This window comes from Otolemur garnettii, unplaced genomic scaffold, assembly GCF_000181295.1.
Source record: "Otolemur garnettii isolate 467f Iridium unplaced genomic scaffold, OtoGar3 scaffold00138, whole genome shotgun sequence".
Taxonomy (NCBI): domain Eukaryota; kingdom Metazoa; phylum Chordata; class Mammalia; order Primates; family Galagidae; genus Otolemur; species Otolemur garnettii.
Genome location: NW_003852533.1, coordinates 3,500,943 through 3,523,905, shown reverse-complemented (window position 1 = coordinate 3,523,905; position 22,963 = coordinate 3,500,943). Strand labels below are relative to the sequence as shown.

At 43.2% G+C, this 22,963-nt stretch overlaps 1 protein-coding gene across 1 annotated transcript in view; it reads right to left on the bottom strand.

Annotated features, from left to right (window-relative positions):
- Window positions 1-22,963, bottom strand: part of MSRB3 (methionine sulfoxide reductase B3) — a 111,575-nt gene that overhangs the window by 79,573 nt on the left and 9,039 nt on the right. The window contains exons 2-3 of the mRNA XM_003798531.2: window positions 11,496-11,604; window positions 9,765-9,842 (exon numbers count right to left, since the gene is read on the bottom strand). Of these exons, the coding sequence (XP_003798579.1) occupies window positions 9,765-9,842; window positions 11,496-11,604 (187 nt within the window). The remainder of the gene's footprint in view (window positions 1-9,764; window positions 9,843-11,495; window positions 11,605-22,963) is intronic.

Sequence of the window (22,963 nt, the reverse complement as noted above, 5' to 3'; positions counted from 1 at the left end):
AAAAAAAAAAAAAGAGTTTATACTTTCATTGGGGTGAGAGGCTTGTAAATGACTATCGTACTACAACTCTCACTCTTTAAAGTCACATTAGCTGGGGAATTTATATATTAAAGCATTTTGAATTATTCAACAAAAATTGAAAATATTTTGAAGGAGATTGATCACTGAGTCAAATAACATAAAACGTGCTAATATTGAAATTAAAAAGCCAACTATACTGGGTGGTGCCTGTGGTTCAGTGAGTAGGGAGCCGGTCCCATATATAGGAGGTGGCAGGTTCAAACCTGACCCTGGCCAAAAATTGCAAAAGAAAAGAACTATACTGCCTTAATTTTGAGAACTTTAAATTTGCTTGCCCTTTACAGTTTATCACGTGAATTTATTTAGAGTTTCAGTTCTTATAGAACTTACTTTATGTTTGTATCTCTGTATCTTTCATATGGTGTTTTTATAACCCTTTGATTTGATACAGAAGTGTCATGGGTTAGAAGGAGGTGATTTAGGTCTGGTGTGGTGGCTCAGACCTGTAATGCCAGCACCCTAGGAGGCTGAGACAGGTGGATTGCCTGAGCTCAAGAGCTCGAGACCAGCCTGAGCAAGAGTGAAACCTCATCTCTACTAAAAATAGAAAACTTAGCGGGGCATGGTTGTGGTTGCCTATAGTCCCAGCTACTTGGGAGGCTGAGGGAAGAGGATTGATTGCCTGAGCCCAGGAGTTTGAGGCTGCTGTGAGCTAGGATGACGCCACAGCACTCTAGCATGGGGGATAGAGACAGACTGCCTCAAAAAGAAAAACAAGAAAAACTTTTGTTCGTATTTCAGAGTTGTTCCATTATACTTTTTTAAAGGAGTCACAATGAGGTAAAGGGCAACTCAAAAATCTTTTAAAGTTCACGTTAAATGTACTTTGTTAAAGGTTAAGAAACATTCCCCAGAATTATGAGCTAAAGTTTCATTAAAAAGAAAGTTTAAAGTTGAGTGTGTATTCCCTAGCAGAATTCCATAGTGACCAAAATGGTTTATTACCACATATCACATGGACAGCACCGAAAAGGGTTGAGGAGATAGGATCTGAGCAGAGCGGAAAAGTAAAAAGACCTTCTTTCCCTGCTCCTCCATCCTCCCTCCACACACACACAGACTGTCTTAGAGAGGGACAAGCTTGCGTCGAAACTGTTAGTGTCAAATGGAGTAGCAGCCATTCCATAGCTGAATGAATTGTGTGTGGCAATGGGCTGGAATTCCCTCAGTGAAAGGCCTGATGTTCTTAAAGAGCTGAAAAATGGTTTCAATCTTCTGGTAGCCTAGAATAAAACGGCGCAGGAGGCAAGTGTGAAACGCAGCCTGTGTGAACAGCGGGAAACATCTGAGATATACCGAGGCGGCTGGAGCCGCGACTCACCCCACTAATGTCCACAGTGACAGAGAGACCCACGTCACAGGGCGTTAGTTAGGCTCTTACAGTGACATGTTTCTAAGACCCACTCAGCCCACTTGCACTTAGCACTTGCTGGATACCCGGCGTCCACTGGGCATCTATCGGCATTGAGTTTTCACACCTGTTTGGTTCCAGTCTTCCCATTTTAGCTGTGACGGATCTGAGGCCACACGGGGATACTGGGCAGATACAAGGGAATTTCCAGGTAGAAGGAAAGACATTTAGGATAACTCATGTCAGGTGGCCTCAATTTTCTCAAAAATGTAGGGAAAGAATTTTTTTGAATAATGAAAATTTAGAATACAGCTCCTTGAGAAAATGTGATGGGTAATAACAAGTGACAGTTAAAATTAACTCCCAGTCTCGATAATTAAAATCCTACCCACATATCCAGCTTCTGCCCCACTTCCCAGATGCTGGATGGCCAGAGGACTTCAGAATTGGCTCCAGGGACTTCCCTGAGGGTAACGTTCAGCCCCAACCTGAAACCTTGAAGATCCTACTGAATCTGGAAATGGTCTTTAATTTCCAATGTAGGCACAATGTAAGTCTGTGACAATCGGCGTTTTCACACAGCTGAGGGGGGGTGAGCATGTATGTGGGTGTCATTTGTTCCAGAGATGCTAAGCAAAATGATTAGGGCAACTAAAATAAAATATTAAAACATCTACTACAATTCTCTAACCTTCTTCTCCTTTTTTTTAATGTTTGAGTGTTACTCTGCTGAATCCATTTGTATGCCAGCTGCGTGATCTTCACAAGTCACTTACCCTCTCAGTGTCCTGCTCTGTAAAATGTCACCATGAAGATTAATGCGGTGATACATCTGAAGCTCTTAGAACCATGCCCAGCGTGTGATAAGTGCTACTTCAATGTCAGCTGTTCTTCGAGTATTATTATCATTATTATCCTTATTACTAGTGAACCTACATAAAACAAGCTATTCAGCGTAAGGCCTGCTGAATAAATGAATACAGAATATAAAATATCCTATATGAGTCTTAAAGACTCAGAATGATCAGGAGTTGATTGCACATGAATAATGTTCAGGTTATCAGCTAACAAGAAAACAAGAGATCCGTGAGGCTGTCACATCTGCATTCCCTTCTCTTTTCACTCCCAGAAATGGGTCCCGGGCACCCCCAGGCTTACTTCACATCTTCATCTTACAATTATTCAAAAATTTCCACAGTCCATCCAACAAAGTTCAGACATGCATGTGAGCAACAAACAAATATTCAGTGATTTTTTTTTTTTTTTTTAGAAATATAGTCTTCATTTTGTCATCTCAGTAGAGTGCTATAGCATCATAGCTCACAGCAACCTCCAGCTCTTGGGCTTAGGCAATTCTCCTGCCTCAGCCTCCCTAGTAGCTGGGACTACAGGCACCTGCCATAATGCCTGGCTATTTTTTGTTTGCAGTTTGGCTGGGTCCAGGTTCAAACCCACCACACTCAGTATATGGGGCTGGCGGCCTAATCACTGAGCCACAGGCGCCGCCCTATTCAGTGATTATTATATGCCAGAGGCTAATGATAAAAATATGACTAAGGTATCTCTTTGCCATGGTGAAATTCACTTCCTAGAGGGCAGATAAGAACAGAAACAGATAACTACAAAACCAAGTAGAAATGGCGAGGATAGAGCGCACCAGAGCAGAGTGCACACTGTGCTGCAGAGCAGGGCTGAGGATACCAAGCTCAGGCTGGCAGGATGACCTGCAGATTCCTGGCGGAAAAGATTCCAAGACATGAAGGATTTCAACTAGGAATTCAGGTGTCTTCTCTGGTGCCCAAGCACTTCCTTAACGGCCTCTAACTTCCGTATCTCCCAGCGCTCTCAAGATGATGCCCCTCCCTGCTCCTACAGGACCATCTCCTGTTGCCTTGAAAACTTCCCTTGTGGTCCCATCTCCAGGTCCTCTTCCCACATAGCGTCCTTACCAGGCGCCCTCCGCCTGGGAAAGACTGCGTCCCTCTCTGCCTGTGAAGTGTGGCCTCTTCTCCACGAAACCTTGCCTGACCTTGAGGTAGTGTCATGACTCTTCCCGTTACACACAAAAGCTTTTCAAATGGGCACTTTCTCAGAGATGCTGACATTGTTTTGTCATATTTTATCATTGTTATACTTTTCTTATGTCAGCAAAACCCTAAGTATCTTGGGGGCAGAGGGGAACATTTTATAAAGTTGTTTGTTCCACAACAGCAAAGTGTTATCAAAGCGAAAGATAAATGTTCAAAAGACTTTCTGAATTGAATTATTTTGCCAGTCCCTTCTCTGGCTTATCTGATGTGCAATAAATTCACTTTAGTAGATGCTAAACGTTCAGGTAACCAGAGAATGAACAATCTTGCTTCTGTCACTGAATTTACTAACTGAAAGTCAGTAGCACTGAATGAGAGATAAACTAGCTTGGTTAAATTTGTCAATGTGAAGAAAATGTGAACCACGGAATAAATTACACCTCTGCTTCATATGAAGGCTGTGAAGGAGGTTCTTGCATTTGGCAAGTGGTAAGAAAGCAGCATACTGCCCAGAGAGGGAACATATTTAGAGTGTGCGTTGGAAAACGAAATGAGAATAGTCGAGCAGACTTTTTTGTTAAGGAAGTCAAGTCCCGGAGGTGAAGAGGACGGTGAGGGTGGAGGCACACACGGCCTGCACGTCTGAGCACGGCAGCAGCAACAGAGGCTGGGAGACAGCTTTTCACACCATGAGGGATGAGCTATGTCCAGACTCAGCACTTCTTTTCTTATTTCCCATTCTTACTATTTCCCTCCCGTTGTTATTTCTCTCACTGCACTTCTATTTAATCTGTTCTGCATAACTCTGTCCCCTAATTCCTTCCTAACACACACACACACACGTTTCCTGCACTTTGTGTTCAAAGCATCAAACCAATTATCTAGAGCAGTGGTTCTCAACCTTCCTAAGGCTGCAGACCTTTAATACAGTCCAATGCGGTTGGAACCCACAGGTTGAGAACTGCTGATCTAGAGGGCCCTGATCGTGACACCACTAATCATGAAACTAGTGAGTGGTTTTCAAACTTTTGCTCATGAACCCCCAAAAGAATTTTCGGAAAAAGAATAGATTTTGCACCAGTTATCAAATGGTTGCCTCTTTGCCACTAAATCCACCTTCCTTGCCTGCTCTGACAAATTGGAGCTGGGCCCTATAAACATTTTCTTGTCAGTGAGGTTGCTGTTAAACTTTGCTGGGGAGGGCACAAGAGGGACCCAAGGGACAGCCTTTCCCTGCTGGTTTCTGAACGGGTCCTAAGCAAGCTCCTTGGAGCACCTTTCCCTTCTAGACCATGCAGGACATGCAGCATCTGCGGTGTGGACGGCTTCCCTAGGGCCAGGCTTCTGGGGTGCGAATGGATTCTCCTGCACCTGGAACCCTGCGTGAACAGTTCCTGCAGCACTAGGCCCTTGTGCCAGCTGCCCCCACTGCCCTCTGTGTCCAGCTGTCCCTCACACCCAGCTGACCCCACTGCCCCCACTGCCCCTGCGCCCAGCTACCCACCACGCCCAGCTGCCCTGTGCCTGGCTGTCCCCATACCCAGCTGCCTGGCTGCCTCCCATGCCCAGCTGTCCCCCACTGCCCCTGCACCCGGCTGCCCAGCTACCTCCTGTGCCCAGCTGTCCCCCCCGCTAAACCCACTCCCAGCTGCCCCACACCTGGCTGCCTGTCCCACCCAGCTGACCAGCTGCCCCCGTGCCCAGCTGCCCCCCACTGCCCCCACTCTCAGCTACCCCAGGCCTGGCTGCCTGCCCCACCCAGCTGCCCGTGCCCGGCTGCCCCCTGCACCCAGCTGCCATAGCATGCACTGCCCCCCACACGCAGCTGCCCCCCTGACAGCTTCTCCAATGCAGGTGTGGCTTTCAGGGCACAGCCACCAGCAGCCCCTCACAGCCAGCGGCCCCTGGGCCTCTCCAAGGTGGTTTGGCAGTAGAGCACTTCCACCCAGATACCTCCCTGTGTGCACTATAGACTTTAAACTGCCAGCAAATTCTAGAAAGCAGGTGGCTGGAAAGTTCTGGAAAGCTTCTGAGGCTGGACTTCCAGCAAGGTACACTAGGATGGCACTCTCCTGAGCCCTCTGCTGTTCAGCAGCTCTAACCCTGACCCTCTCCAACAAGTCCAGACAGAGCTTGTCCTGGAGAAAGGAAAGGTGGGGTGTGCCCTGGGCTCTTCATCTCAGACCTGGGAGTCAGGGTCGCATCTCCCATCTGCTATTCTCTAGAATTTTCTTTCTTACTCGCCAGTTCCTCATTACCTCAATCTTCTGTTACGGCTCATGATGCTTTAAGTTAAACTTTCCTCTTCAGATTACTGTGTGGTTTCTGTGTCCTAATTGGGGGCTGACTAGTACACTCTTCCTCCCATATTTTAAATTAACAGCTAAAAATTCTTAGAAAATTAAATAATTATAAAATATTAATTTTCTGGTGTTGATATACTGTATACATCCTTAAAAAGTGTACTGTCAACACATTAAGGGCAAGGCCATTGTGGAGGCTCATGTCTGTAATCCCAGCACTCTGGGAGGCCTAGGCTGGTAGATTTCAAGACCAGAGTGAGCAAGAGCAAGGCCTAATCTGTTCTCTACAAAAAGTAAAAAAACTAATTAGCCTAGTGTAGTGGTGGGTGCTTATAGTCCCAGGTACTAGCAGGCTGAGGCAAGAGGATCACTTGAGCCCAAGAGTTTGAGGTGGTTGTGACCTATGACTCCACGGCATTCTACCCAGGACCATCTAATGAATAGAGAAGCCTACCACATTAGTTAATTTGCAAAGCCAGTCCACAGTCAAATCAATCCACTAAATCAGACTTATAGATTAAATACCTTTATTTCATTTTTTTATTTGAATAAACATGTTGATACATGTTCTCATGGCCACTTGATCACTTAAGGAATGGGCAGAAAATGACAGCCAGGCAGCAGAGGGAGATGGACAGGCAGATGGGGTGGACGGGGCCATGCAAGAACCCTGCCATCATGAAATACTATTTCAATATTTTTTGCCATGGCTTTTTTGCCTTGTTTCCCTGGGTCTCTCTAGAAGAGACTGTCCTGTAGAGAACGGTCCAGACTGTTCCTGGACTGTCAGTTTGCTTGATGCCCTAGAGCAGTGGTTCTCAACCTTCCTAATGCCACGGCCCTTTAATACAGTTCCTATAGGTCTCGACCCACAGGCTGAGAACTGCTGCCCTGGAGAGTATAACCCAGGGCAATGAATAGTTAGGATTTGGACTGGATGAAAGGTATGACATCTTTCATGATGTGGAAGAGGGTGAGGATGACAGAGGGGTGGGAAGAAGGACACAGCAGACCACAGACTCCCTCAGAGGCACCAGTTCCAGGAAAACATACACACAATAGCTGAGGATCAGAAAATTGGTACCTTCACAACTGCCCACACCTATGGCCCTGGAAAGCTTTTGTGATTCCCAGGACACGTGTGGTCTGGGGGGAAGACACGCGTGGTCTGGGGGAAGGTACACGTGGTCTGGGGGGAAGACACACGTGGTCTGGGGGAAGACACACGTGGTCTGGGGGGAAGACACACGTGGTCTGGGGAAGACACACGTGGTCTAGGGGGAAGACACACGTGGTCGGGGGAAGACACACATGGTCTGGGGGGAAGACACACGTGGTCGGGGGAAGACACACATGGTCTGGGGGGAAGACATACGTGGTCTAGGGGGAAGACACAGATGGTCTGGGGAAGACACACGTGGTCTAGGGGGAAGACACACGTGGTCTGGGGGAAGACACACGTGGTCAGGGGGAAGACACACATGGTCTGGGGGGAAGACATACGTGGTCTAGGGGGAAGACACACATGGTCTGGGGAAGACACACGTGGTCTAGGGGGAAGACACATGTGGTCTGAGGGAAGACACGTGGTCTAGGGGGAAGACACACGTGGTCGGGGGAAGACACACATGGTGGGGGGAAGACATGTGGTCTGGGGGAAGACACACGTGGTCTGGGGAAGACACACGTGGTCTAGGGGGAAGACACACGTGGTCGGGGGAAGAGACACATGGTCGGGGAAGACATACGTGGTCTGGGGGAAGACACACATGGTCTGGGGAAGACACACGTGGTCTAGGGGGAAGACACACGTGGTCGGGGGGAAGACACACATGGTGGGGGGAAGACACACGTGGTCTGGGAGGAAGACACACGTGGTCGGGGGGAAGACACACGTGGTCTAGGGGGAAGACACACGTGGTCGGGGGGAAGACACGTGTGCTCCAGGGGAAGACACATGTGGTCCCGGGAGGAAGGACTGCCCAAGGCCAGGGGGTTGCCACAGGCTCCAGAGAAGGGCAGAGCAGGGTACTTTTTCCCCAAAGAGATAAGAAGCCAAAAAAAAAGAAGCAAACAATTAAAAAGACGTTGCACATTAATGTAATAGTATAACAAGTTAAATCTGCTAAGTGTCGAATATAAACGTCTTAACACAACAACTAAGAAAATGTGGTGAAGGCTATGTTAACCAGTTGGATAGAAGTATTTCAAATTGTATATAAAACCAGCACATTGTACCCCATAATTGCATTAATGTACACAGCTATGATTTAACAACAACAAAAAAAAGCATAATGAAACTTTAAAGCATATTCCTTTACAGTTTAGAAAACAAAAGCTTTCCTCACAAGAATGCTTAAGGAAGTGAGGCCTTGAAACCCGACTCCCTCAGCACCTCTGTTTGGATAAGAGTCCTGCTTTTCGGGTTTGTGACTCCAAGATCTCACCTGGGTTAAATCCTTCATTTACAGTGGTTCTGTTTCTTATTTGAACAGTAAGTTTTCCTTAGATGTCACACTTTAATGAACCACATGATAGGGAACAAGATGGAGACCCAGAAACAAAACACCAAGGGGACGTGGCCGATTTCACCACCTGGGATGTTAAGTTTAACACAGCTCAGCAACTATCTCAAGTGTTTTATCAACTCTTACGACACAAGCTAAGGTGTTGAAATATAAGGATGTGTGTTTTCTGAGAGGAAATGGGTGACAATTTGAAGGGTCGGTTTTTTAACATGAAGAATAAATACGTAAGAATTCAGAACAGATTCTCAACTGACACTAATCTGCAGTAAGGTTTGTGCAATTTAAGAAAGATTCTAAACTTTTAAAAAAATTTTTCAAGGAAATGTTTCCTGTTATTTCTGGAAAATCTGCAAATGTTAGTGTTTTAAAAGAGAAATATTACAGAGAGATATTAAGTGTGTTTAGATGCTACAAGTATCAGATGCTTGTTTATTCCATTTGCCTAAGAAACTTGGAATTCTGCTTTAAATGAATGACATGTGCTCTCAGTTAAGGTTTCCAGGTTTTAATTCTCGCAGGGCAGCAACCCATGGGAAGTACAGGGCTTCTAGGATTTTCTCCACCTACTTAAATAAATTTTTGGTAAAGATTTTCCTTTCTTGAACTCCCAGAATACACTTACACTGTCTAGATTAACTATCAATATTTTGGTCAAAGTCTGTGGGCTGCCTGTTTTATGGTGAACTGTTAGGATCTTTTTTTTTTTTTTTTTTGGAGACAGAGCCTCAGGCTGTCACCCTGGGTAGAGTGCCATGGCATCACAGCTCACAGCAACCTCCAACTCCTGGGCTCAAGCGAGTCTCCTGCCTCTGCCTCCCAAGTAGCTGGAACCACAGGCGCCTGCCACAATGCCCGGCCATATTTTGGTTGCAGACGTCACTGTTGTTTGGCAGGCCCAGGCTGGATTCAAACCTGCCACCTTAGGTGTATGTGGCTGGCGCCTTAGCCACTTGAGCCACAGGCATCAAGTCAACTGTTAGGATCTTTAAAGGTTTTGAACCAATGACAAAACTTTTAACTTCATACTACACGATTTTGTTACTTGCAGCAGAGGCAGCTTCCTCCACTGCAGAAATACGGTAAGTCTACTTGGCGGCTGGCGCTCAATATGAAGGAGGTACATGAGCAACTTTTCATGATTGTCCAATAAATACATTTAGGACCATGAGTTGAAGACAGAAACATCAGTACGCACATAAACATTTCTGTGCTTGCCAGAATCTCTTTCATAGCTAAGCACTACAATGACTGGGATGAAGTCAAGGCTGGGTATTTTCCAAGTAGTGAAAAATCAGCCAATATGTCACACTGGGAATTTGCCATGAAATCAATAGTGACTTTTGTTTTGTAGGGGGTAAACAGAAAAAAAAAAGAAAAAACAGAATAAAATCCAGTAATGGGAAGATGCTAAGAAGAAAAAGCAGTGGCCAGTGGGTCAGGACACGCCCAGCCTGCAGGTGTCTGCACTCACCTGAACAATGGGGTTCCACAAACGACACATCTATAGACGCCAGGCTCTTTGTGCTGTGTATACTCCCCTTCAAAGGCACTGATAAACGATAAACAGATCATTAAAAATAATTAAAGTTAGCATTATTTCTTATAGAAACTATTTCTTAAAACATATTTCTCTAATAAATCTCTCAAGGGCTTTTTGTCCTAAAATGAGAACAGACCAAACACATGGAAATCTGAACAATACTAATATATTTCAAATCTATGTAATAAAATGTGCATATAACTACTCCAAACCAGTGCAGGTTAAATAAAAAAAAATAAAAACCAAGCCATCTAGTTATATAATGCTGAGGAAAAAAAAAAAATCTTTCCTATTAAAAAATAAATCCTGTCGTTTAGATTCACAAGAAAAAAAAATTATTACAGAAGATTTTTGCTCCTTCACAGTGTCCAAGGGTGTACACCAGAAAATGCAGAAAGGTTGAAGACTTCAAGGGCAAGGAGTCTTTATTTTTTGGTTTGAAAAGGAATATTGCAGCTTTAAGGGAATATTTTTCTACGTTAACAATCTGAAAGGCTAGGAGGTCGCCAGCTAACACAAGTCAGCTGTGGGAGCCCAGCAGCCGGTCCGTGCGCTTGCAGCCTGCTTTTATTATCCTTTCACCCTCTTTATGAGGTCCAGTTTTTTTATAAACAGAATTTTTAAGAATGACCTAATCTCTGGTTGTTTGTGTGCATTAAATCATTTTGCTAGTCATGGACACAACAGGCTGGACAGAAGCCCTCCCGAGAGGAAGCTGAAGTCCCCTGCTAACTGGGATGGCGAGGGGGCCTCTGTCTCAGAGTGGACTTTGGGAGGTTCAGTGAGAGTGGAGCGCGGCGGGAAGGGAACGCTGCCTGGGAACAAGGGGCCATGTGTGGCAGAGAGCTCTCTCAGCTCATGAATGAGCAACAAGTTACATCATTAATAAATTCGGATCAGAGGTAAGTTACGGCCTTATGCCAAGCCCCGTGGTATAAATTAGACAACAAAATCATTGGACTCTGGCAATTTACCTTTGAGCTGGAATCAGCTGAGACTTTACTCACTAAAAACAGTCTTGGAAGTGAACAAACTCTTTCTTCAGGACTTAGGGCGAACTTCCAAGGACCAAAGCCATGTGAGGGCAGTTATTGAAAATTTTTGACATTCCAACCACAAATGAGCCAATAAATACTTTCTCCACATGTGCTTCAAAAAGAAATTGGAGTGGGGTAGAAAGGAACTAAATTATGCTACCTTCTTTTTGCAGCCAAAACGTCTACACTTACAATGGCCACCTTCAAAATTTCGGCGTCCTGGCATGGGGCCATGTCCCTCATGGTTTTGCTTACTGTGATGTCTTCCCAAAAAATGTACCTAAATCGCTATTACTTCCACACATTTTGTAGTAAACTAAAAACAGGCCCTTAACAAAAGCTTTGTGACTTTATATAAGATACGGAGTGTTCATTAAATGGGGCAAAGGACAAATAAAACATAGTCTTAACCTAAACAATACCATTTTCAACCTTTTCAAGGATACTAATTTGTAGACTTCAGCAAATAAGTGCAGAATTCTTAAAGTTAATTGGCAAAAAAGAGGATTCAATGGGGGGGGGGACTGGCCCTTGTGCAGGGGGGGCAGGGGGGACTGGCCCTTGTGCGGGGGAGGGGGGGGACTGGCCCTTGTGCACTGCCTTCCCCTTATAGCAGTTCCCTTACCTTTCTGTTCCTTTCTCCTGAGTGACATGGTACTGCAGGGGCGTGAGCCGCTTCCTCAGCTCCTGCTGGGGAAAGACCACCTTACAGCTCTTTTTATCCCTACATGACCCTGGAGAGAGAGAGGATATGGGGGAAGGAGGCTTTTTAGCTTGAATCCTAAATAATTGCTTTGGCTGGCGGCCACCGCACAGCTTCTGCAGTCCCTTGTCAATGACCGAACCAGTCCCTAACGCGCTAGAAAAGCTTACCTGAACTGCCGCCGCTGATTACTTCTCTAAGTTTAAAAGAATGTTTCTTAAGATCCAGGTGGTTCCACTGGAGAGGCGACAGTGTGTTGTTGCCAAAGTTTCTACATATGATAAGTATTTGCAAGCTATATGCTTTGTCTCTGAACACTCGGAAACCCCTTTTTGTTTGTTAAATGAATTTAAAAGCATAAGTCTATTTACAAACATTTACACTGTATATATAAGATGATGGCCATATTAAGTTTAACCATAATTCTCCAATAATTTTGCAACTTGGTAGGATAGTTTGAAACCATTATCATTCAATCTCCATTCTGGATGATTTAACTATTATCTTTTTCTTTTTTTTTGAGCCCTAAAGATGAAATGTTCCTATCACTAGGAATTACTGATTTTGTGATTCTATCAGACGCTTCACTAAGTTCTGTACAGTCCTTAAAAATAAATCCCTCTTTAAAGATTGTGTCTTGCCATGTTAAACAGGCAAGAAACTTTCAACAAACTACAGAAGGCGTTTACACTGACGCAGATGCAAAGGTTCCACAGAAAGACTAAGAAAAACAAAGGAAAAAACAAAAGGGAATGAGATTTTATTTAGAGGCCCACGTTTTCTTTTCGTAAAGTGTATCTAAGAAGCCTTCACTGATGAAGTGTATTTGAATGGTGAAATAATTTTAATGCGATTCTAGTAACAATAACAGCTTTTATTGCGACCTATACAGACCGCAGTAAGATGTTCAGACAACACGTTTATATGTAGTATTTTATTTTACCTGCACAAATGATGGAAAAGAAATATAACCCCAGGACAGGGTAGCCATTACTCACTGCAGTAAAACTGCTCCTCTTTGCACCCATCACGGTGGGAAGGAAGCTTGCAGGTGGTCCTGAACGTAAAGATTTCTTACCATGTTTTGAAGTTACTAAAAGAAAGCTTGCTTAGCTTCCTGAATATTTAATTCAACTTCTTTTGAAATATAAATATATATATGTGATATAGGAGTGGAAACGCTCTCAACTTGTTTTACTTTCGAGGTCCCTAGTGTCAGGTAGCATGTGAGATCACTGAAATTAAACCAGGAAAAAGTTAACCAGCCGGTTACTCTGGACTGTGGGACTGAAGAAGGCTTTCAGCTTCCAGAAGCCAGGCCGCCAAGACAGAGAGGCTGATTCGCTATAAGAGAACATGGGTCAGAAAGAGCAATCCAGGGCCAACAGAAGGGTGCTCCTGGAGCGGGCCTGCTGGGTGGCCAGCGGGACCTCTGCTGACCTTCCACCAAGTCCCTCGGCCCCGGCCTGGCCTGGAAAACCCACAGGAACAGTGCCACATCACTGACGGCATGCTGACCTCTCATCTCAACGGACCCCATACTGGGGCTAGGCCTCATCCAAATACTACTACTTGCATTTTTGCTATTTAAGAGGTAGGAGGAAATGTCTCCCTGAGAAATGTGTGTCCTGTCAGGACAAGCCTCTCAGTAGCTTGCACGCAGAATAGCTCTCTCTTAAATAATTAGTTGACTGTGATAGATGAGTTTCTATTCAACACACTGGAGACTTCTTAAAAGTTATAGTTTTGTTTTTATTCATTTATTTGTGGGAAGGGTGTGTCTTCAGCAGTTTTGTCCAAAAAAAATCCATTAATGGCAAACTTAACATGACGAAACATCTTGGTTAAAATCATTTTTTCCAATGGACAGATAATTAAAATCTGTACAATTAGCATTAAACAGTTCCATCCCAAATACTTTTGTTAATGTAAGTTCATTCATACAAAAAGGCCGATTGTGTTCCCAAAGTAGAGAGCACTAAGTCGCCCATCTGCATGTCATTTAGCCCGGGAGAGGCAACTGCAGGTTTAAATTACATGGTATTGGATTGCAATTTCCTAACATTGGATGCTTTTCTGCTTTTTTACCTTGAGTCATTTGCTAAGGAGTGTTCATAAAAAGTACCTTAAAGCACAGATGCTTGCAAACCATTTAGCCAAAGATGTTTCTCTCTTTTTTTTTCTCCATCTCTCAAAAAATCTCCCTTTTCTGAAGAAAAAGAATAAAACTGTTGGTCAGTATTGATGAACCATGTCAAGTATTTGTACAAGGAAAAAAGGTAAAATTGAAAACATCTGATTGAAGTAAATAATACAAACATAAAAGCTTTACTAGTGAATGAAGGGTATTGAAGCGACTTTATTTCATAGATTAGAAATTACTTTTGATCTAAACATTCTTAAAAACAGATTGTTTTCCACTATGAAACATCTCATTAACTGTGCTACAGAGACGGCGTTTTAATGGAGCCCTGACAAAGATGCCCTGTACCCCTTTGTCAGCCCGCGTCTTACTTGGGAGGGGAATAAAGATTTCATTCCCGCTTTCTTTGTTTGTCTTTCAAGAACCACTAAAGCAGTATTCACACACATCTTGCAGGAATGTGCCCTGTGTCGGGGCGACAAAGTATTTGGTTTTGGTGCACTTAAAGGTCATCTTCCAAATTAGCAAAATTTTTCTACATCCTGGCTTTTCAACCTTAAATATAAATATTGTTTCCTAACTGTAAGTGAAATTTGTTCTTTAAGAAATGCTAGTGATTATTTAAAGTTGTCAAACGTGGTACATTTTTACTCTTTGGTCACACAAGTTCTCAAAATAATTAGGCTTTTAAAGGACATCTGATGGCAAAAGGAAATATACGTAAACTAGTAGTAACTATTGTGATTCTACATGAAACAACTCAGGGGGATGTCAGTCGGATTTCTAATAAACGCCTTTTGCCACCCGGCTTAATGATAATATGCTCTCTGGAAATGCGAAAGCACACCAGCTCTTCCGTTATTAGAACAAAACGCGAAAACCCTCCCTTCCAGGTCTGATTCCCGGCCCCTACCAGACTCACTTTTGTAAAGTCACACGGTGCTGCTGTGGATAAAATAAAGAAATCATTTTATTTTGAAATTCTAGCGCAATTCACTGGATGGTTTCTCATTACTATCTTCACTTAGGTACTGTAATTTCCTTATTATGCAGTAATTTAATATTAGTACTACATGTCATCTGTTCAATGACCCCTAAACTGGCTTAGAAGTATGTTCAGAAAAGGTTTTTCCCCTTTACTTAAATGTTTAACAGTGTACTTTGAAGGCACAAGCCAGTGTTTGTGTATGCACATGCAACTCAAATATATTTGAGGGAATAATATTGCCATTTTGGAATCCAGTGATAACATCATTCCCTACAGAGTAACTCTGGTATAGACCAGATCTGCTTTGAACCCAATCCACAGGGTTTTCTTAATGAAATACATCCAAAGCCTCTTTTAACACAGGACCATGTTCTATCTTGTGGCCTCAATACTATTTTGAGACAATGTGACACTCCTGCTGTGAGTAGAGACCCAGTGAGAGTTCCCTTTCCAGCTCAGCTGCTTCTCAGCCACGTGACCCCACATCAGGCGGCCGTCCACATGCTACCAGCTCGCACTTCTGTGATGACCACAGACACCAGCACTCACCACTCTCTGAAGAAATGCAGCTTCATGTGGCCAGCCTGCGTCCAGTGAACTCTGAAGTTAGAAGCATATTTCACAAGGTAGACGTGTCAGGCATTTTAGTGGGCTGCAATGGTTTGCTGGTGATTGTTTTTCTTTTTTCTTTTTTTTAGGACAGAGTCTCACTTTGTCACCCTCAGTAGAGAGCTATGGTGTCACAGCTCACAGCAACCTCAAACTCTTGGGCATAAGCCATTTTCTTGCCTCAGCCTCCCACGCAGCTGGGACTACAGGCGCCTGTCACAAGGCCCGGCTATTTTGTTGTTGTTGTCATTGTTGTTTCGCAGGCCTGGGCTGGATTCAAATCCGCCAGCTCTGGTGTATGTGGCCAGCACCCTCGCCACTTCAGCTATAGGCGCCAAGCCTGGTGATTGTTTTTCTATAAAAATTCCCTCAGAACAGTATTTTCCTCACAAGTTATATTTGAAAGATGATTAAAATAGAAAATGAAGGAAGAAAATAAAACTAAAATGTGAGGTTAGCACATGTCTAGGCACTTTCACATAAATGCATTTAATCCTCTCAATAATTCTAGAAGGTCAATGTCATGCCCATTTTATAGATACAGAAACTGAGGGCTGGCAAAGTTACAAATTAGCTTACTGAGGTCAAACTGCAAACAGCTATGTCAGCTCAAACCCAAGGCTAAAGGACTACAAAATCCAGAGTCATTATATTCTCTCTCAGGAAAAATTATGTTACAACTTTCCTCTCAAATTATACAATAACTTTAAAAATGACCACTAACAACTTAAGATAACAATGGGGAAAAATAATATCCACCCAGTACATCTAGGAAAGTTAAATGTGTTTGTCTATTAGCTAGCGTGTCCCCCCTTCCTTCAACAGAATGACAAGTTTCATGAGATTCTCTTGAACTCTATAAAATGTTGAAAGGCTTTGTAACTTCCTGTTAAGAAGTAAATCAGATCTGTTACCTAAATCTCAGAGCACTTTTAAGTCATAAATTTTATATTTCAGTGTGAAAAATCAAAACAAAACAAAAACTAGAGATCCCATAACTTTATTATTCCAAGATCAGAAAAAATAAAACTATTAAATATTTTTCCAAGATAATAAATGATTAAGAGATAAGAACATATTGTTTTTCTTTGGATTTAACAGGTTAAAACACTAAAGTTCACATTGAAATATCCTGCAGCTATATTCAAAGATAGAATACTTTATTTTCACTATAAATTTTATTGGTTATTAATCTGTCATTGGAAAATTGAGCAAATTTTTATTCCAGACATAATAGCGTTAGAATGTCTAAATAAATGGGCATTTATAAAAGCCAAATCTAGTTCATTTTTAGAATAAAATGCAAAAGATATGCCATAATCCATCATTCTTGGTGTGTTTTTGCATTCTAGGAAATCAATAGAGGCTTTAAGGAAAAACTGCAAAGCATGGGGGTGGGGAGAGAAAAGTTCCATGCTTGTAGAAACATAATCAATTCCTCCAATTTTTCTCTCAAAGTAGACATACAAAGGGAAACATTCCTGGGATTAACGTACAATCTAAGGTCTCAGGACACTTCTGCTTTAGTCCTCTGATACCCACAAAACTAGAGCTTCAGGGCTCACTTTGAGGTCTACTGACCCAAGGTTTTTTCCTTACTTTTTAAAAAACTCATTACAAATGTTGAGTGCTGGCCAGTGCGGTGGCTCACGCCTGTAAGCCCAGCACTCTGGGAGGCCAAGGTGGAAGGATCCCTTGAGCTCAGGAGTTCGAGACCAGCCGGACCAAGAGTGAGACTCCCATCTCTACTAAAAACAGAAAAAGTAGCTGGGCCCTGTGGTGGCCCCTATAGTCTAAGCTACTTGGGAGTCTGAAGCAAGAGGATCACTTGAACCCAGGAGTCTGAGGTTGCTGTGAGCTATGAGTCTGTCTCAAAAAATAAACAAACAACAAAAACAAAAAAAAAAAAACAGAAAAATGTTGAGTGTGTACAGAGTACCAGGTACTATGCTAAGTAAGATACATTCGTGCATTTAATAACTATTTATTGAGTCCCTCCCATATGCTGGCATTTCTCTAAGTGCTTAGGATGTGCCACAGAACCAAATAAAGGTCCTACGATCTAATCACAGAGCTCCCTGTCCAACAGGGATCGGGGAGACAGACAAGACACAACCACAGTAAGTAAATTACACAGGCTCTCGGCAGCAGGTGGGGTATACAGAAAGGTGAAAGGAAGTGGCCGTCCAGGAATAAGGACTCTGCTACAATCTGCAGCAGGGCCGCCTACGCAGGCCTCACCAACGTGACAGCTGAGCAAAGCTCAGAAGGGGAGAGGAAGGCACCGTCTGGTGTCTGGAGGACAAGCTCTCCAAAAACACAGAAGACAGTCAATGCAGGAAATGGAAGCACTGGGGTCAGGAGCCAGCAGCTCAGACGGGTAACTGCACTGTCGCTGCGGAAGCCTGGTGTGAATGGAGCTGCAAGGAACATGCTCTCAGACCAAGAAATTTCCAACTTTGAGTCTTGGGACAGACGCTGTCTAGAGAGATCCTAAGACTTTTCAGCAAAGTGCTACACTCAAAATAGCTCTCGGAGTATTTTTCTGGTTGGACTTTGTGCCATCGCAGTGCGGCTCTGGCTGATCTGCTTCAGGGCACCTCTTTTCACTACAAATCATCCTTCTCAACCTGGAGTCAAGCCCAAGAGGACGCTCAATAGATACTTCTGGTGTAAATTCAGGGTGAGTCTACAAAACCCTTTGGCCACACAGTGCTTTCACCTCTGAGCAATTCAGTCAGCTCTCCCTTCAGAGTAATCCCGTAGGCAGTGGCAAGGAACATCCGTGACCAAAGGGAGTATGAAATTAGTGCCTCAACTTCATTTCCATTTCTTAAAACATTCTTAATTTTTACATTGAGGTTCAGTTTAATTTCATCTGGTCTCCAAGTCCTAAATATAACACACATACTCCCGACCCCCATGAGTCTCAAGAGCCAGAAAGCAGACAATTGTTTCTTATTAGAGATTTCTTGTATTCTGTATGTGAGAAAAATCATCTACTTGTCATAATAATGACCCTTTTCATGCCTTCTTGTTGTTCTTGTTACTTCGCCTGAGATGGTTCTACAGATGAGTTTCAGTTGCACCCAGCTGATGTTTGCAGAGTTCTAATTACCATCAATGGGCATTATGAGCCTGCACAGCCAACATGCCACTGTAAACTTCTGAAATTAAACAGGACTGTGTGTTTTAGTGATGCATAGTTGAACAATAAAATTGGTCTTCTGCTTTCTCTACTAACGGTTTGAATAGGCAAACTCAGAAGACGTTTTCAAGCAAGTTTTCCTTCCAAATCTGTACACCTAAGAAGTTCCCCCTACTGACACCCTTAGTACTAGGGTTTTTTACTGTGCAAGGTATTCTTTATGGGCAAATACAGCACTGGCAATTATTTTCAACTGCTTTCACTTGTTTCTGCTTTTTTCCCAAACACACTATAAATTCTTTGAAGATAGCCTGATAATAATTCATATTCTCTATAATTATTTATAGTGAATCAAGAATTGTAACAAGCGCTCGGAAGTTAAGAACAAATAATTGAATGTTCCTGCCTGAGGAGGACACCTATTCTAGCAGGAAAGATGAAACAAACTATCGAGGACAGTTTTGTGTAAAGACAGTTACCAAAAACGGCATTAACACTCCTGAACTTTGCCCACCTGGTCTAGAAGACAGAGACTCTGTTAATAGAAACAGCACCCGCAGGTGAGAGGCAGAGAGCTGCACAGGGAAGGGAGCTGCCGGCAGCCTGGCACCAGGCAGGACACAGCAAGTCAGAGTGGCTGCAGCCGCCCACAGGAAAGGGGTCAGACAGGGGTCCTCAAACTTTTTAAACAGGAGGCCAGTTCACTGTCCATCAGACCATTGGAGGGCTGGACTGCAGGCCCCAGGATGAGTTGGCTGCTAAGCAGGACAGGCAGCGTGGTAAAAACACCCGGCAGGCTGGATAAATGCTGGATAAATGTCCTAGGCAGGCTGCATGTGGCCCACAGGCTGTAGTTTGAGGATGCCTGGGTCAGAGTCTCCCGTGGAAGCAGTATCAGCTAATTTAACAGAGCAAAAACAACCAGAATAAAATGGAGATTCAGATTTGAAAAAGGAGACCATGAACAGCTGAGAAATAGGGCAGTTTTAAAATTAACAGAAAAAAATATGCAAATAACTTTTTTACGCTAAGTGAAGGGGTGAATTTATTTCTCAGAGTGTTGAAAGTTTACCAATATGATTTAAAATTCTGTCCTTGATAGTAAAATCTCACCTGTGGCGCTGCGTGACTTTCTTTGAGGGAACGACAGAGAAGTGGGCCACTGGGACACCTAATGAAACATTTACTAACAGTTCACTCAAATAGCAGTAAGACAGAAAGCCACCTTTCACATCTCTGTCGTTCACTTGTTTTTGTTTTTGAAAGAACTGCCTAGTGATCATAGTAGTTTATTTATTTATTTATTTTTGCAGTTTTTGGCCAGGGCTGGGTTTGTGGGGCCGGCACCCTACCCCTTTGAGCCACAGGCACCGCCCATTCACTTGTTGTTATGACCCTCTAATTGCTGAATTCTCGTGTAGTGGCCACTCTGTCAGCATTCGTGAAGCACCACAAAGAGCAAGGAGAGAGCACTTTCTAAACTCTCCAGAATTCAGTGCAAATACTGAAGGCAATGGCTTTTCTGTTAATGTAGACCATAAAGCCTGGAATTTAGTGAAATATTTAAAACATGTCTTGATCCAAAAAGCCTTTTCTTGCTTGCAAAGCACAGGGGTAAAAAGAGAATCTTTAAAGGCACTGCCATCGTTAAGTGACTGGAAGAGAAAGTCCCTAACTTCAGTTCCATCTGACTACACGTGAAACAGTGATGAACTTGGAGTTCCCTGTTTTTAATATTTTTTTCCTGTATGGGTCTTCGCTGGAACATCACAGCCGACACAGAAAAAAAATTGAAAACAGACAGCTCATTTCCATTCTACATTTCACATGCAATCAAAAAGATTTGCAAAAAACAGCTCTCTCTCTCGTCCTCCCTCTCCCCCTTGGGGACACAGCCTGGGAGGGAAATGAGGTGTAACCACCCACAGAAAGGAAGGGAAGGGGCAGGAATCCTCCCTCAGATTATCATGCAGAATTTTACTTAAATGTAACATGGAGCATACTTCACCAGAAATAAAATAAAATTTATGTTGTCAAAAAAAACCAAACAAACTCAGCTTTGCAAATTTCCAAAGTTGCATTATCACCCAAATCAAATTTCAAATCTAAACTAATTAAGCACAACAGACAGAAAACAAGCCAAGGGTGGCCACTTAGTGAACAGCTAAGCTGGAGGCTACACCTTCCGGAGGAACCTTAGAGTTCTGGGGACATAAACAGTCAAAAATTTTACATTTTTTTCACTCAGATAACTCAAGAAAAAGCATAAGTCTTCCACTGAATCATTCTTTGTCTTGAAGGACAAGGGCTCGTGCCTATTCTGGTCATCTCTGCATCTCCACACTTAGCAGTGTGTCTAGGCAACAGGAAGACTAAGTAAGTAAGTGTTGTATTTAAACCCAGAGGAACCCCTGTAAGGTAGGTAACCACCCACAGAACACTAACAAACGGGTCAACACACAGGTGGTCACTACGAGGAGCCAGGCCTGCTGTACTGATATGTACATGTGGTGCATCTCCAGTCTATGAGAGTCAGGTCAGCTGAAGGAGGTGGTCAGTGTGGGCAGGGGTCAGCTATGGAGTTCCTATGGTACTCACTCAACTCTCCATTGTAATTATTAGTATTTAAATCTTCTTTCTAAAAGGTGTTTTCTAAGTGATGCCTTGAGCTGTGTTTCTTAGAATTTAGTATAAAAACAGCAATAATAATATCTGCTTACCAAATATTGGTAATATTGAAATTTCAAAAATTAATAACTATAGAGTAAAAAATTTATTTTCCTTTACTACTGCTCGGAATCCTTTATCACCTATCTAAAGTTCTGCATTCAGGGCGGTGCCTGTGGCTCAAGGAGTAGGGCGCCGGCCCCATATACTGGAGGTGGTGGGTTCAAACCCAGCTCCCGGCCAAAAACTGCAAAAAAAGAATAATAATAATGAATAAATAAATAAAGTTCTGCATTCAAAGCTTTTACTATAACTAATATTCCATTAATTCTCTGGATTTAAGACTGTAAGATTATCCTGTCTAGCACTTCCCAAAATGTATTCTATAAAACACTGTCTCTGAAAACATTGCTAATACGTGGATCCTCTCAGGGAGTGAGGAGGGGACACTTCTGCAGTCACGTCAGATTAGGAAAAGATTAGGGAAATCTAGGCTACCTGGGTTTCCTGATGAAGGACTTCTCAGAGACTTTATTATGCAGATGTGTATTATTAAATATGTGGCATTCTGACACACCATTTTTCTATGCACCACTAGAAAAGGGAGAAACCGTTGCCAAACTATGATACATTCTTATCCCAATTTCTAAGCTCATTCTAATTGCCAAGATGGTGAGATGTAAAAAACTGCATCTCAATATTTATGAAATATGGTAATAGGCTAAGTTTCTCAATTCGATGATGGGATCTGTTTGACAAGGTGTAATTAGTAGACATAGTGTTCTCCAGATTATAATCTGGGAAATAAAGACCTTTTCGTCCAAAGCCCTTGAAAGGAAACCAAGGTCCAAAGAAGGTGCCTGCCGTGGCGGGCGGGAGCCCGGCTCTCGTCTGCAGCTCTCCTCCTTTAATTTATCCATTCCCACGTCTCTCTCTTGAGTCCATGCTTTGTTGTACTTTAATAGCCCGTCTATTACCAGCCCCACCATCTCATCCCCCGCTCCTCCCACATCTAATCATATCTCCACATTCCCGCTTTATCTTTCAGAAGAGCTGTCGCTGCTTGAAAGCCTATTCCAAGAAGCCCTCTGGGACAGAAGGAAGCACAAGCCTTCTCACTTCTACGCCTGCCTCCACAGTGAAACCAAAGAGGACGCGTTTATATAGAATCATAAAGCCTTCATCCTACATTGCAGATAACAGGACCCAAAATGGCCATCTTTCCCACCAGAACTCCATTCCTGAGAACAGAGATCTGGTCACCCACACGGTGGCCTTGTTGGGATACACACACCGTCCATGCTGCTTATTCCCAACCATGCATTTGTTCAATATTCAACAAATATTTAATGAGCGACAGACAATTCTAGTTGCTGGAAGGTACTGAAGGTCACATCTAATTGTCAAAGATTTGACAGGAATGCTACAGAATTATCAGTTTACAGATGAAGAATACGAATAAAAGGTACAAGCTGGGAATTCTGGGTGTTAAAGCATGTTGGTGGCAGACACAAACCAGTAACGGCAGATCAGGCCTCTGCCGTGTCCCTTCACCAGGACAGACACTATGACGTGAGCTCGGAGACTGGCTGTATGTTACCTAAAATTCACACGAGAAATATCGGAATACTCTTCCAACCAAGGCAGTATAAAGAGCTGTATCATTCTGAGCTCACAGCCATTTTTGTAATAAAACAAAATCTTTAAAAACTATTAATTATAGAATTCTGGGGCTCGGTACCTATAGCTCAACCGGCTAAGGCGCCAGCCACGTACACCTAAGGTGGCGGGTTCGAATCCCCAGCCCGGACCCGCCAAACAACAATGACGGCTGC